General features: G+C 33.9%; 1 protein-coding gene across 1 annotated transcript; it reads left to right on the top strand.

The window, feature by feature from the left end:
* The first annotated feature begins 1,875 nt into the window (after window positions 1-1,875).
* Window positions 1,876-3,508, top strand: LOC147949940 (F-box protein At4g00893-like). The gene is made up of 2 exons (XM_087509064.1): window positions 1,876-2,052; window positions 2,207-3,508. Exons 1-2 carry the CDS (start codon window positions 1,958-1,960, stop codon window positions 3,279-3,281), a joined length of 1,170 nt encoding a protein of 389 aa, XP_087365190.1. The 5' UTR covers window positions 1,876-1,957; the 3' UTR covers window positions 3,282-3,508.
* The last annotated feature ends 12,205 nt before the right edge of the window (window positions 3,509-15,713 follow it).

The following is a 15,713-nucleotide window of genomic DNA, read 5'->3' on the forward strand; positions in this document are numbered from 1 at the left end:
GTACAATTAAATGCTAAATGAACCAATAAGGAAAGAGTGAAACAGGAATTTTATATATATGATTTAAAGTGTATAATACTTTTAACATTAAATAGAATGTACTCTACAAGAATATGTGCATAATTATTAGTACTAGATTTTGTATCCGCCAGTCGCACGGAATTGTAATTAAAATCTCGTCAAAGTAAAGTTTTGAACATAAATATAAGCATTCAAATTTTGAAAAATAAATATTTGAACATGAATCTATATAACATAAAACTTATTTTACTAAGCGATATACAATATGTATGATGTTGACAATAACGTTTTCTTGACAAATAAACCATTTGATATATATATGTTGGTAACAAAAATTATTTGAGAATTTTGTAGAAGAATAAGTTCATGATCTTTTATCGCTTCATATTTTTTTCAACAACAACTCATGATCTTTTATCTGTAATTGAGTTTTTTTCTTATTCCTATATCATAAAATCATTTCTTTTAAAGGTTTTGATGATGTTAATGATCGAGTGTGACCTCACTATAGATATCATTTATGATTAGATGCTGATAATTGAGAACATACACACCACTTCGTAAAAAATACAAATATACCATGTCACTAGAACAACATTATCTAACTTGATTTAGCCACCGAAAGAAGTTCAGCGTGCCATATGAGAACTTTTGATCGATTTATAAATGTATTTATTTTATCTCACTTTTCATGATTATACGTCAAAACAATTAAGCCTGACTTTGAATTTAATGCTTTGTCTAATAATGTATTTTTTTGTAAGCTCATTCCTTTCACAAAGTGAATGAAATTTTAAAGATTGGTCATGTGCATTATGTTTCCCGATTTTATTAATTAATTTCAAACACTTTTAGTTACCAATTCTTTAGTCATCTTCTACGATGCATTCATTGTCTCTCGATATCTACCTTTTTTTCTTATCTTCTATGGGCTCACATATAATATTAATTGGATTGTGTATTGATTTTTAAGACATATCATAACTATTTTGTCCTTAAGTAATTACTATCTTCTAATACCCAATTTTTGAAATAAAATATTTGATTCAGTTTATTGAATATCAAATTTGTTTTTCATTTTGATCATGTTATAAAGGTGTAGTTTCACTTGAGAATAAATATTTCTCTTATATGCAACACAATACATCTCATTTTTTTAACGGCATACATTTCACTTTTGTATATATTGTTGTAGAACTTATGAATAATTAGATCTAGAAGATGGATGATAATATTTTAAAATTTTTAGGATCTTTTACATAAATTTCACAAGATGAAGTGTGACATTTAAATTATCTTCGTCTTAAAGTATAAATTTTAAGTTGACTTTAGTAATCTTTTATTTTTTTTCAAGTGAAAATTTAATGTTTCACTTTAGGTTTTATTTTTGAGAATTTGTTTAAAATGTCTTTTTTGAGACACACACTTTCAAAAATACAACTTTTCTTAACTATTTTCATTTTGTCCTTTTTTATGTAACGCGTGTGAACCAAATTCCGGTTTTGGAGGTTAGTGTCGACCGACACCAAAAAGATATTGGTTGACACTATATGGTAAAGGTTGCGGCTTCGGTTAATCTCCAGTTGAATGTGGTTTATCGGTTTCCGAAGTTCGACAATGTTTTTTTCTTCTCTTATTGGAAAAAATTGAATCAAATCTGAAATGAATTAATTGGGGAGATTTTTGTGTGGTTGATGTTTATTACGGGTTTTGGGCCAGTACGGGCCTGTCCGATTGACACCCCTAAAGAGAATACGTATACAACAAGCGAGCCGAGAGCCCAAGATATAATTTGTTTTTTAATACTATTTGGTTTTTAAATTTGTTTATGTCATAATAAACCCAAGATATAAATATCAATTGAAGACCTAAAAATCACTTAAACATCCCAAATCCAAAACTGAGAGACAACAAACCCTAATTTAAAGTCTTAAGAATGCTGCCAGTGTCCTTGTCCCGTCAAAGTCCACCGCCGTCTCCGAAAATGGCGTCACCTTCTTCGCTGTCTCTTGCCACCGGCTCATGTAGAGGGTTTGTTACTTTCCCAAGTTAGATAGTGTTTTTTTTTCTTCTCTTATTGGCAAAAATTGAATCGAATCTGAAATGAATTAACTGGGGGGGGGGGGGGGATTTTTGTGTGGTTGACGTTTATTTTTTTGGAAACTGATGATTAATTGTTTTGTAGATCTAAATCTCCGAGCAAGAAGGCCCTGAATCCGAGCTTCGCTGACCTTCCATCAGACCTCCTAGGTACAATAATGTCTTATCTTGTCTTAAAAGACAACATCCGTGCATCTTGGGTTTGCATGTCATGGCGTGAAGCTGCTGTATCTGTCCGTATAGTAGAAAAGCATCCTTGGCTTATGTGCTTTCGTAAACGTGGCAACTTGGTTGAACTCCGCGATCCGTTACATTGGACTTCGTACACTTTGAGTTTGCCAGAGTTAGCTGACTCCACTGTGGGTTACGCAAGAGACGGCTGGTTACTTATGAATAAAACTAGATCGAAAGACGTGTTCTTCTTCAATCCGTTTTCACGGGAGGTCATAACCTTGCCAGAGTGTGAGCTGGATTTCGATAAGATTGCGTTCTCTTGTCCTCCAACATCAGATAACTGTGTGGTGGTAGCTATAAGGTTTCCAGATTTTTCTGCCACGATCAGCACTTGCCATCCTGGAGATGATAAGTGGGTTACTGCTACATACCCTAGTTATATAAGGGCTCATAGGCGGAGCAACATTGTCTACCAGAATGATCGATTCTATTGCTTCAGTGCAGACGGAACTTTGTCTTCGTTTAACCCATCTTCATGTACGTGGAGTTACCTTTGTGCACCTCAACTCAATTGCTCGTATATCAACGATGGAAACAATGCAAGGAAGGAGACTGCAGTTGCCTTGGCAGAGAAGGAAGGAGAGCTCTTTGTAATATTTAGGAGCAGCAACGAGAGGCCAATGGTGTATAAATTACTAGTCTCTTTGGAGGAGTGGGAGGAGATGAGTACGTCTACATTTGATGGCTTGACGATATTTGTAGGTTTTTGTAACTCGGAGTTGAGAACTAATCTCCCATGGATGAGGAACAGTATCTATTTCTCAAGGTTTGGTTACAATCGTAAACATTGTGTATCCTACTCGTTTGATGAAAGCAGGTACAATCCGCCCAAGGAATGGCAGAACTGGATAGAACTATGTCCTCCTCAAAGCCTCTGGCTCGATCCGCCTCCGAAAAATGTGTTAAGCTCTTTGCATAACAATTGAGAAGGTTTGTTTTTATTATGTTAATGTGTAATTGGGGGATTTGGGAGTTCTCACTGTTGTGTTTATGTTAACCAGAACTGTTTCGGCTTGTACTTGTATATGTCTTCTTTTCTAGAGTTGACATTGAAATTGTTTCAGCTTTGCAAAACTCATCAGCTGGTTGATTACATGTTTTATGAATTAATGATTGCGTGTGCGAAATTATAAGATTCGCGTTTCAAACTTAAGATTCACTGTTATGCAAACGTACTTTTAAGTTTTGTGTATTAACTTTCTATGTCTTTCGCATGTGACTGTTTCGGTTTATGCAATATTTTTAGATTTTTTTCCTCTTTTTAACTTCCAAAGTCTTTTGCCTGTGATTGATTTTTTTTATTTTTCATATAATTCATACAGTAATTCTTGCCTGAAACTTTAAATATCGAGATATGCCATGAACGTTGCTTTTAAACGCTGTTTAAAAAAAAAATGAAGGAGACAATGAAAATAAAGTAAATTGAGTGATTTTCTAATGTTTAGTTTATCTTTTTTTTTTGAACAAAAAATATTGAATCAAACAAGTCAATTGGGAAAAAAACTGTTAACATAGGTAACCACATGCGGTTGACTATGAACTTGTCATGCTAATCCATCCGCAAGCACATTTTCCTGTGATTGATTTTTTGATTTTTCTTAGAATTCATACAGTAATTCTTGCCTGAAACTTTAAATATCGAGATATGCCATGAATGGTGCTTTCAAACGCTGTTTAAAAAAAATGAAGGAGACAATGAAAATAAAGTAAATTGAGTATTTTTTTTTAAGTAAAAAATATTGACTCAAACAAGTCAATTGGGGAAAAAATTGTTAACATAGGTAACCACATGCGGTTGAGTATGAACTTGTCATGCTAATCGATCCGCAAGCACATTTGCATTCTTTGAGATCAAAGTCAACGAAAAACTAGAGAATTCCTCCATATCTACCTTGATGTTGTCAAGATAGGCAGAGAATAAAATTATGTCTGATCATACATCGTAAAGCCTACACAAAGGCTTCAACTTCAGCGTGAAGTGGTGAGAGACTTCGCCGAAATTTTGAGAACAACACACACACCCAGCCTGCAGCTGCAAACTTGTTAGTGTCCTTCCCAGAACCGTCAACAAAACAACAGAATCCGGTATAAACAGTAGGAAGAAAAACTCCTCCCCTCACCAACCGAGGCACAAAAATCGTTTGCATAAACTGAATCAGTGGGAACACCAATTGTGCTCATCGGGATATTGGAAAGAGCCCAAGACTGACGCGCGGACAGACACTCAAAAAAGGCGTGATTGACAGTTTCGAGAGTAACACCACACCAAGCACACTCCAAAAGGATAAATCATCAGATCAGAGACTAATGATCAGATTCAGATCCAGTTTGGTCTGGTCATCTATTACCTAAACTTCAGTTCTTCACTTTAAGATATTTTTCCAAATAACACTCCACAGTTTGTGGAAGGAACCGAATAGGAAGGCATGGTGACCCACCTACCACCAGTGCTACTATTATCAAGCTTATTGACAAAAACATCCGCAATCGATTCAGCACCATCACCACAGGTGCTTACGCTGACGGCCTCCGCTATTGGTTTCACATAAGACGGTCCTAAGCTACTTATGTTGTTGCAATTTTAGCCATAAAATTTAGCTCATTAGACTTTAATTTCAACTCTCAATGTTGCATTCATTGTATAAACGTTTTTTGTTGAAAAAAATTTACATTCATATAAGAAAAAAGATGAAATAATTTTAGGTAGAAAAAAGCATAATATTTGGTGTTGTCAATTAAACTAACCTTAAAATTAAACTAACCTTAAGTGAGAAATTAATTTACATGCTACTGAATTAAGTGAGAAATGCAAAAATTAAACTAACCTTAAAAACTGTAAGAAATTACATTGAAATACCATTAGAAATAGTACAAAAAAGGATAGTATCGGGTAATTAAGACAATTAATTATTTAATTAAATAGATTAATTTGCGGGTGTAATTTTTTACATGGGTATTTAATCGGGATGGGATCAAATGTACATGGGTATAAAATCTAATATTTAAATATTTTATTAATTTGTCAAGATTATTTTCGATGTAATCGAGTTAAACCACCAAAAAGATTTGAAACCTCATAATTTTTAGTTCTCCTAATAAGATATACTAGATGTACAAGATTTATGTATAAAGCATTAAATTAAAACATAAAAAAGGATTATGAGAAAAACTGTGTTTGAGAGCCGCAATATGAGCTACATTTATAGAAGAAGATACTCATTTATAATCATCCTCTTCACCAAAAAAGGACTTATAGACGTACACTAAACAAAAGAAATTAGTTATGTACGTATAAACAAAATAATGTTACCGAGTACACGTACACCAAAAAATGACCACTAAAATATACAATCTTGTAAACATGCACACTGTAGTTTCTGTTATGATATAAGACTTATGCAAGTCTTGTCAATTATTGTATTCTTTACATCAACAACTTGTACATGGTTCATCACGCATGTTTTGTTGTATCTTTCTCTACTTGCAGTTATATTATGTACTTCCCTAATTTTATTTACCACAATGAACATTTTAGAAGCGTTTTAATTTGGGTATGTGACACCCCGTTTCAGGGACATATAGAGAGGTTTAAATGAATTGATTTGGTCACCTATGTCACCAAAGTGCATTTATCTTTTTGGTCAAAGGTGCTAAGAGAACTCCATAGTTAAATGTGCTTATGCTGAAGTAATCTCAGAATGGGTGACCTTCCGGGAAGTGACTGTCGGAACTGTGCGATTGAGGACAAAACACAAAGAAAGATCATATAGTGATTTGTAGAAACGGTAAGCAAGTCTTTAAAACCTTCTGGACGTAGCAATTTTTTGTCGGATATGGATAGTCTAGCAGACTTAGTGAGAGGACGTGAGACCCATTAAAAAAGGTGGGCTCATCGACTGAAAGTAAACGTGGAGCCCACTAAAAGAGATGGCAGTCGAGTGCTGTGACAACCCGTCCCGTGGACCCACTAGCCCCCCTCTAGCTTGCCCCCAACGAACCCCAATGAAAAAAGTTACGTAAAGTATTAAAAAAATCAACATTAAATTATATTTTTAAAAATTTCTACAATTTAAAAAAACAAAAATAATCAATCTTTACATATATTAAAAATTATATATAGTAGCAAAATTATATTAAAAACCAGTGAAAGTAGTTTCTAATCACTGGTTTTTTTGATGACTCCACAGTCGCTATATCATGCTTCCAGTTTTTTTAATCCCATTTCAATTTTCTCCGGTGTCACCTTTATTAGAGTTTTAAATTTTCGTTTTGCTTTCATACTTTTTACGTTTACCTGTCGTTTTACACAGTCGCAGTCGCTATTTCAGCCATCAACAAAAGAACAGGGCCATAACTTTATTTATTCAAATGTACTGTCCCATTACCCATTTTTATGGGTTGAAAGTTTAATACTATAAATTTTAGTTATAAAAAAAAATTGGGTCCTGATTCGTAACCATGAATTTAATATATGTTTAAGGGAACGTAAACATAACAGACACATGCATGGTTGAATAAAATATCTGGTCAAAAAGATGAAACTGAAAGACCACTAATTGATAGTATATGACATCATGAATGTGCACCGTAACTATATTTGTTCTAAAAAACATACATGGCAAGCTTACAGCATAAGAAATAAATAAAACTAACATGATAAGATAGATGAAATGATGAATAACAACTTAATATAAAGAAGCAAACTCAGATTCCCAATACACTGAAAGTTATGGAACTTACAAAGTATGGAAATCTGAGAGGAAACAGTAAATAAAAAGGAAAAAGCAGTAAATGAATCCTAAAAACCCTTAAGGGGTAAAAACTAAGTTTTTTGGTGGCTATAGAGACTATCTTGCATAAAAGAGGACTGTTTGCGGCCATGGGGTACAAAGAGTATATATATAGAGAGAGGGAAGCCTTAATTTGGCTACAAATAGGAAGTCGGCTCGATGTACTCGACCACAAGCGGTCGAGTGGGCTTGGTCGAGTGGGTTTCCTTCTGCTTCCCACCAGTCGAGTCTTGTGTTCCACACGGTCGTGTGCTTCCATCCCAACGGTCGAGTGCTTCATATTTTGTTGGTTTTCTTCTTGATTCATCTCCTATTCACTCCAATGATTGCACTCTCTCCATCCCAGATGCTATTCCCATGCTTCTTGAGTCCATTTCACCTGTTTAAACAAGGAACAATACAAATGCAATGCAAATCCTACTCTAATGCACAAACAGTTTAAAACTATATGAATGTGACAAGATAAGCTAATAAAACATGTAAAGATGTAAATAAACAGTGGTTAAACAGGGTAAAATATACATATATCAAGTCTCTCCCCTCAGAGCAGCCACATATCTAGCATATGTTTAACAATCAGCCTAAGGTTAAACTTCAACTGAACCGACATTCTGAAGCAGAGAAAGAAGTCAAAATACATAAAATTCCTAGTTAACACAGAACAGCGGGTAGCAACAGAACCTGCAAATGCTCAACTCAACAATCCACCACAACAACAACACATAAATCAAAGTTAAAACATCAACAACCAAAATCAATGCAGACAAGAATCGTTAAATCAAAGTTCTTACAAACTGATTCATTTCAAAGGACACAAAACTAAAAGTCCATGAAAAGGAAAAAAAAACACAAATACAGATCAAGATCGATTGATTCATGAACAGAAACTGATTCATGATACAAAAGACACAAAACATATTCGTGACAAAAAAAAGACACAAAACAGATTCATGAATGAGAAGATCAGTCTCCAAGAACAAATTCCAGATTAGTTGCAGTTCATAAAAATCAATTCAACAATCAATAAATTGTAGGCAATCGTGACTAGAACCATGGATAGAGAAACAAAAAGAGTTCTTGCAAATGTATTTCAACAGTTTTCATTTCATCTTTATTAACTCCAAAGGAAACATAAACAAAAAGCCTAACACTTGCTTTCATGTGTGGCAGAGAGCTATCGTTCTATTATCATTTTTACAATGACTTCACATGTGATGGAGCGGCTTGGGATTTTTACGAGCTTCTTCAAGATGCCATTGACATTTACACGATCATTCGGACGTAGAGTCAGTTTCTTGAGGATTACAGAATTCTCTAGGAAGTATATCCCGAGATGCTGGTTTTGATCTCAATAGACTTGAGCGAAGATAGCAAATACTCGGGAACAAATGGAAAACTCATTTGATTCATTTCTTCGGAATGCAACTGCTGTGCTTCGTAAAAACCCCATATGTGAGGTTAATAACAGAGGAGAAAGAAAAGGCAATGAGAAGTGAAGATATGCATAACACATTCATAAAGATAAGATAGCGTTTAGTAACTCATTACCAAGATGAGGGATTTCATGTTTGGGCAGCTCCCAAGAAGAGTTAGTAACCATTTCAAATCAGGTACATATATATAAGCATACAGGCGAGACACATGTCAAAGATGCTCAACAGAGGAGCATTAACACAACACCATATTTCTCATCTATACAACAATCAAGGAGAAATACGGTCTTGTGATTGATGCTCCTATGCTGAGCTCTTTGACTATTGATGATGACCAAGCTGAAAGTTATATTATATAAATCCACCCATTTTTTGTAGATTATAAATGTGTATGAAGTATATTGATGTATGCTTTACTGATAATCGAAGAGCCATCCATCCGTTTATAGTTGGAGACCTCTATGTATTTAGAATATACCTACCAGATATTTTACGAATAAATATAGTAAGTTTCTTAGATTTCGTGTAATTTTCTATCGTAATTTAGGTAACTGTATTAACGATTTTCTTAAAAATTTGTTAAATTTAGAATATTTCCTTAGTTTGTGTCCCTATATATTTAATATAATATTTTTTTCGTTACACGTAATTCCTTTACTGGTTTTGCAATATATATGATCATCTTTCAGCAAGAGTTAATTTGCGTGATTATAGGGACATTAATATAATTGATTTTTGATTAATATCTTCGTAATAGTTTTAGGGAGGTAATGATCGTTATACAGTTATTAATATTTTTGAGTTGGCAATGATGAAAAAAAAGCATATATAGAAAGAGATTACACTAAAAACGAAAATGTGAACGTCCAGCTGTATTTGAACTCCATACCTCTCACATTACTCTGATGTATATTTAACTACCTGACCATTAGTTTGTTTTGAAAAGTAGGCGGAACTAAATTTTCTTAAAGGGTTCTTTTTTGATTAAAATGCATCCTCACTGAGCTTTGGTTGTCACTGTGTCATCTAGCATTGGCACTGGTTGGATTCTTTGGTAAGACTTCCTGGTAAAAGAGTTTCTCCCCTCAGAGCAGCCACATATCTTGCATATGTTTAACAATCAGCCTAAGGTTAAACTTCAACTGAATCGACATTCTGAAGCAGAGAAAGAAGTCAAAATATATAAAATTCCTAGTTAACACAGAACAGCGAGTAGCAACAGAACCTGCAATGCTCTACTCAACAATCCACCACAACAACAACTCTTAAAGACTCAATCCCGTTAGGAGCTTTGCAAAGTAACAGATAACGATGAATTTTTAGTGTATGGTCATAATAAATTTGGTTACAACACATAAATCAAAGTTAAAACATCAACAACCAAAATCAATGCATACAAGAATCGTTAAATCAAAGTTCTTACAAACTGATTCATTTCAAAGGACACGAAACGAAAAGTCCATAAAAAGGAAAAAAAACACAAACACAGATCAAGATCGATCGATTCATGAACAGAAACTGATTCATGATATAAAAGACACAAAACAGATTCATGAATGAAAAGATCTGTCTTCAAGAACAAATTCCAGATTAGTTGCAGTTCATAAAATTCAATTCAACAATCAATAAATTGTAGGCAATCGTGTCTAGAACAATGGATAGAGAAACATAAAGAGTTCTTGCTAATGTATTTCAACAGTTTTCCTTTCATCTTTATTAACTCCAAAGGAAACATAAATAAAAAGCTTAACACTTGCTTTCATGTGTGGCAGAGAGCTATCGTTCTATTATCATTTTTACAACGACTTCACATGTGATGGAGCGACTTGGGATTTTCATGAGCTTATTCAAGATGCCATTGACATTTGTGCGATCATTTAGACGTAGAGTCAGTTTCTTGAGGATTACAAAATTCTCTAGGAAGTATATCCCAAGATGCTGGTTTTTATCTCAACAGACTTGAGCAAAGATATCAAACATTCGGGAACAAATGGAAAACTCATTTGATTCATTTCTTCGGAATGCAACTGCTGTGCTTCGTAAAAATCCCATACCTGAGGTAAAAAACAGAGGAGAAATAAAAGGCAATGAGAAGAGAAGATAGGCAGAACACATTCATAAAGATAACATAGCGTTTAGGAGATCATTACCAAGATGAGGGATTTCAGGTTTGGGCAGCTCCCAAGAAGAGTTAGTAACCATTTCAAATCAGGTACATATATAGGCGAGACACTTGTCAAAGTTGCTCATCACAGGAGCATAAACACAACACCATATTTCTCATTTATATAACAATCGAGGAGAAATACGGTCTTGTGATTGATGCTCCTATGCTGAGCTCTTTGACTATTCATGATGGCCAAGCTGAAAGTTATATTATATAACTCCAGCCATTTTTTGTAGATCATAAATGTGTATGAAGTATATTGCTGTATGCTATACTGATAATCAAAGAGCCATCCATCCATTTATAGTTGGAGACCTCTATGTATTTAGAATATACCTAGCAGATATGTTGCGAGAGTGTGAGCTGGATTTTGATACGATTGCGTTCTCTTGTCCTCCTTTATCAGATAATTGTGTGGTTGTAGCAATAAGGTATTTTCACATTTGAGTTCTGTCACTGTCAGCACTTGCTATCCTGGAGAAAGTAAGTGGATTACTCAGAACTTCCCTAATTTTATAAGACCTTTTTATTAGCAGAGCAACCTTGTCTACCGCCAAGATCAATTCTATTCCTTCAACGCACAAGGAACTTTGTCTTCATTTAATCCATTTTCCTGTACGTGGAGCTATATTTGTGCACTTAAACTCAAATGCCTGTATATCTACGATAGAGAGCAATATGCATGGAAAGAATAATGCAATTGCCTTGGCAGAGAAGGAAGGAGAGCTCTTTGTAATATTTATGTGCATCAACGAGAGGCCATTGGTGTATAAATTACTAGTCTCTTTAAAGTGGGAGAAGATGAGTAGGTCTACATTTGATGGCTTGACGATATTTATCGGTTTTTGTAACTAGGAGTTGAGGACTAATCTCCCATGGATGAGGAATGATATCTATTTCTCAAGGTTTGGTTACAATCGTAAACATTGATGTATAATGATGTCCCCGCTATAACACATCTTCAATTTGCGGACGATTCCCTGTTTTTCTGCCAAGCAAATGTGAGGAACTGCCAAGCATTGCAAGATGTTTTTGATGTCTATGAATATTATTCTGGGTAAAAAATTAATATGACAACGTCGATGATCACTTTTGGGTCAAGGGTGTATGGGACTACTCAAGATCGTTTGAAGGCCATTTTAGCCATACCCGAGGTGGAGGAAAGTACTTAGGCCTACCTGAACAATTTGGACAAAAGAAAACAGAAATGTTTAAATACATTTTTGAAAGAGTTCAAAAACGTACTTCTAATTGGAGTGCAAAGCGGCTCACACCAGCAGGGAAATAAATAATGTTAAAATCAGTGGCCCTGGCTATGCCGATATATGCAATGTCCTGTTTCAAATTTCCTATGGGTGTGATTCATGAGATAGATTCACTGTTAATGAGATTTTGGTGGGAAAAAGGTGATAAAAAGAAAGGAATACCATGGATTGCTTGGAAACGACTACAATATGCAAAGAATGAAGGTGGTTTAGGATTCAGGGATTTGGCGAAATTTAATGATGCCTTATTGGCCAAACAAGCGAGTCATCCATTATTGATACAATACCCAGAAAGCAAGATACTTTAAAGATGAATCAATAATGGATGCGAAATCAAGGAAAAACCAATCATACGACTGGTCCTCGATGCTAGTTGGTATCAAAATTTTAAAGAAAGGATCTTGTTTCCTGGTGGGAGAAGGAAAAATTGATCTGGAATCAGTCAATGTGGTTGATACTCATCCACCCCGACCATTGCAGGTAATACATCCTGGAACAAACACGAACGTAAAACTGTCGAGTCTTATGGCTTCAAATGGTGAATCTAGATATTGGGATGTGATCAGTATCCAAGAACATATCCAGCCAGTAGATCATGCTTTTATCAAAAATATATATTTACCGATTAATATTGAGAGGGATAAGTTAATTTGGAATTATACAACTACTGGAGATTACATTGTTTGTTCAGGATACTGGTTCCTAACACATGATCCAACGAACTTAATCATTGGACCACCCATTCCTCATAGCTCTGTCGAAATAAAGAATACAATCTGGAAGCTTCCGATACTACCAAAGATAAAACACTTCTTATGGCGCACTTTATCACAATCTTTGGCCACACGAACAAGATTAGCCACTCGAGGAATGCGAATTGATATGATCTGTCCCCGGTGCCGTTTGGAACAAGAAACAATAAACCACACCCTATTTACCTGCCCTTCTGCAACAATAACATGGAATCTTGCGGAAACAGTCTTTCAACAGGGGCATCAGCCCTCGGAAGATTTAGAGGAGAATATAAAGGACATGCTAGACTACTATCACTCACAACCCACAACTCAAGCATCACAGTTATTACCGTTTTGGATACTCTCGAGAATTTGGAAAGCAAGAAACAATTATGTATTTAATAACTTTTGGGAGACCCCGAACAAAATAACCTTAAAAGCTGAAGCAGAAGTCGCAGAATGGTTATCTAATCCATTACTAACAAGGAAAAATCGTCGCTTAGTTATCAAAAAAAAAAATTGTCGCTTTAGTAGTACAAACACAGTTACTCGAGAGAAATGGAAAGCCCCTATAGAACCACAGGTGAAATGCAACTTCGATGCGAGTTTTAATCATCAAACTTTACAAGCAGCAGCTGGATGGATAATCAGGGATCATAATGGAATTGAAAAGAAATGGGGAGCAACAGAATTATCAAATACAACTACACCTCTAATAGTTTAGACGAAAGCACTATTATATGGAATTCAACAAGCGCTGAGATATGGTTTTCACAAAGTGACTTTTGAAGGCGATTGTGAAGTGTTGATAAAAGTTATCAAGGGCGAGGCTAAACATTCAGAGATAGCAACCATTATCCAAGACATTCAGTTTTGGTCATCAAAGTTTTCTCAAATATCTTACGTTTATGTGAATGCGTTCTTGTAATAATGTAGCTGATTACCTAGCCAAAGAATGTTTAAGTTCTGATAGTGGTTTTCAAAATTCCAATACTCAACCATCAAGGTTTAAACAGTTGTTAAGGTTTTATTTAAGCTAATAAAATTTGTATTTGATGAAAAAAAAAAAGTGTGGATTTAAAGTATAGATTAATGTACAATTAAATGCTAAATGAACCAATAAGAAAAGAGTGAAACAGGAATTTTATATATATGATTTAAAGTGTATAATACTTTTAACATTAAATAGAATGTACTCTACAAGAATATGTGCATAATTATTAGTACTAGATTTTGTATCCGCCAGTCGCACGGAATTGTAATTAAAATCTCGTCAAAGTAAAGTTTTGAACATAAATATAAGCATTCAAATTTTGAAAAATAAATATTTGAACATGAATCTATATAACATAAAACTTATTTTACTAAGCGATATACAATATGTATGATGTTGACAATAACGTTTTCTTGACAAATAAACCATTTGATATATATATGTTGGTAACAAAAATTATTTGAGAATTTTGTAGAAGAATAAGTTCATGATCTTTTATCGCTTCATATTTTTTTCAACAACAACTCATGATCTTTTATCTGTAATTGAGTTTTTTTCTTATTCCTATATCATAAAATCATTTCTTTTAAAGGTTTTGATGATGTTAATGATCGAGTGTGACCTCACTATAGATATCATTTATGATTAGATGCTGATAATTGAGAACATACACACCACTTCGTAAAAAATACAAATATACCATGTCACTAGAACAACATTATCTAACTTGATTTAGCCACCGAAAGAAGTTCAGCGTGCCATATGAGAACTTTTGATCGATTTATAAATGTATTTATTTTATCTCACTTTTCATGATTATACGTCAAAACAATTAAGCCTGACTTTGAATTTAATGCTTTGTCTAATAATGTATTTTTTTGTAAGCTCATTCCTTTCACAAAGTGAATGAAATTTTAAAGATTGGTCATGTGCATTATGTTTCCCGATTTTATTAATTAATTTCAAACACTTTTAGTTACCAATTCTTTAGTCATCTTCTACGATGCATTCATTGTCTCTCGATATCTACCTTTTTTTCCTATCTTCTATGGGCTCACATATAATATTAATTGGATTGTGTATTGATTTTTAAGACATATCATAACTATTTTGTCCTTAAGTAATTACTATCTTCTAATACCCAATTTTTGAAATAAAATATTTGATTCAGTTTATTGAATATCAAATTTGTTTTTCATTTTGATCATGTTATAAAGGTGTAGTTTCACTTGAGAATAAATATTTCTCTTATATGCAACACAATACATCTCATTTTTTTAACGGCATACATTTCACTTTTGTATATATTGTTGTAGAACTTATGAATAATTAGATCTAGAAGATGGATGATAATATTTTAAAATTTTTAGGATCTTTTACATAAATTTCACAAGATGAAGTGTGACATTTAAATTATCTTCGTCTTAAAGTATAAATTTTAAGTTGACTTTAGTAATCTTTTATTTTTTTTCAAGTGAAAATTTAATGTTTCACTTTAGGTTTTATTTTTGAGAATTTGTTTAAAATGTTTTTTTTGAGACACACACTTTCAAAAATACCACTTTTCTTAACTATTTTCATTTTGTCCTTTTTTATGTAACGCGTGTGAACCAAATTCCGGTTTTGGAGGTTAGTGTCGACCGACACCAAAAAGATATTGGTTGACACTATATGGTAAAGGTTGCGGCTTCGGTTAATCTCCAGTTGAATGTGGTTTATCGGTTTCCGAAGTTCGACAATGTTTTTTTCTTCTCTTATTGGAAAAAATTGAATCAAATCTGAAATGAATTAATTGGGGAGATTTTTGTGTGGTTGATGTTTATTACGGGTTTTGGGCCAGTACGGGCCTGTCCGATTGACACCCCTAAAGAGAATACGTATACAACAAGCGAGCCGAGAGCCCAAGATATAATTTGTTTTTTAATACTATTTGGTTTTTAAATTTGTTTATGTCATAATAAACCCAAGATATAAA

The sequence above is a fragment of the Camelina sativa genome, chromosome 1, assembly GCF_030686135.1.
Source record: "Camelina sativa cultivar CO46 ecotype springtype chromosome 1, ASM3068613v1".
Lineage (NCBI taxonomy): Eukaryota > Viridiplantae > Streptophyta > Magnoliopsida > Brassicales > Brassicaceae > Camelina > Camelina sativa.

Excerpts from the sequence above, each read along its gene's own strand:
- LOC147949940 (XM_087509064.1), top strand. The coding sequence starts at position 1,958 with ATGCTGCCAGTGTCCTTGTCCCGTCAAAGTCCACCGCCGTCTCCGAAA. Across the intron at positions 2,053-2,206 it reads GCCACCGGCTCATGTAGAGG|ATCTAAATCTCCGAGCAAGA; the intron begins GTTTGTTACTTT and ends ATTGTTTTGTAG.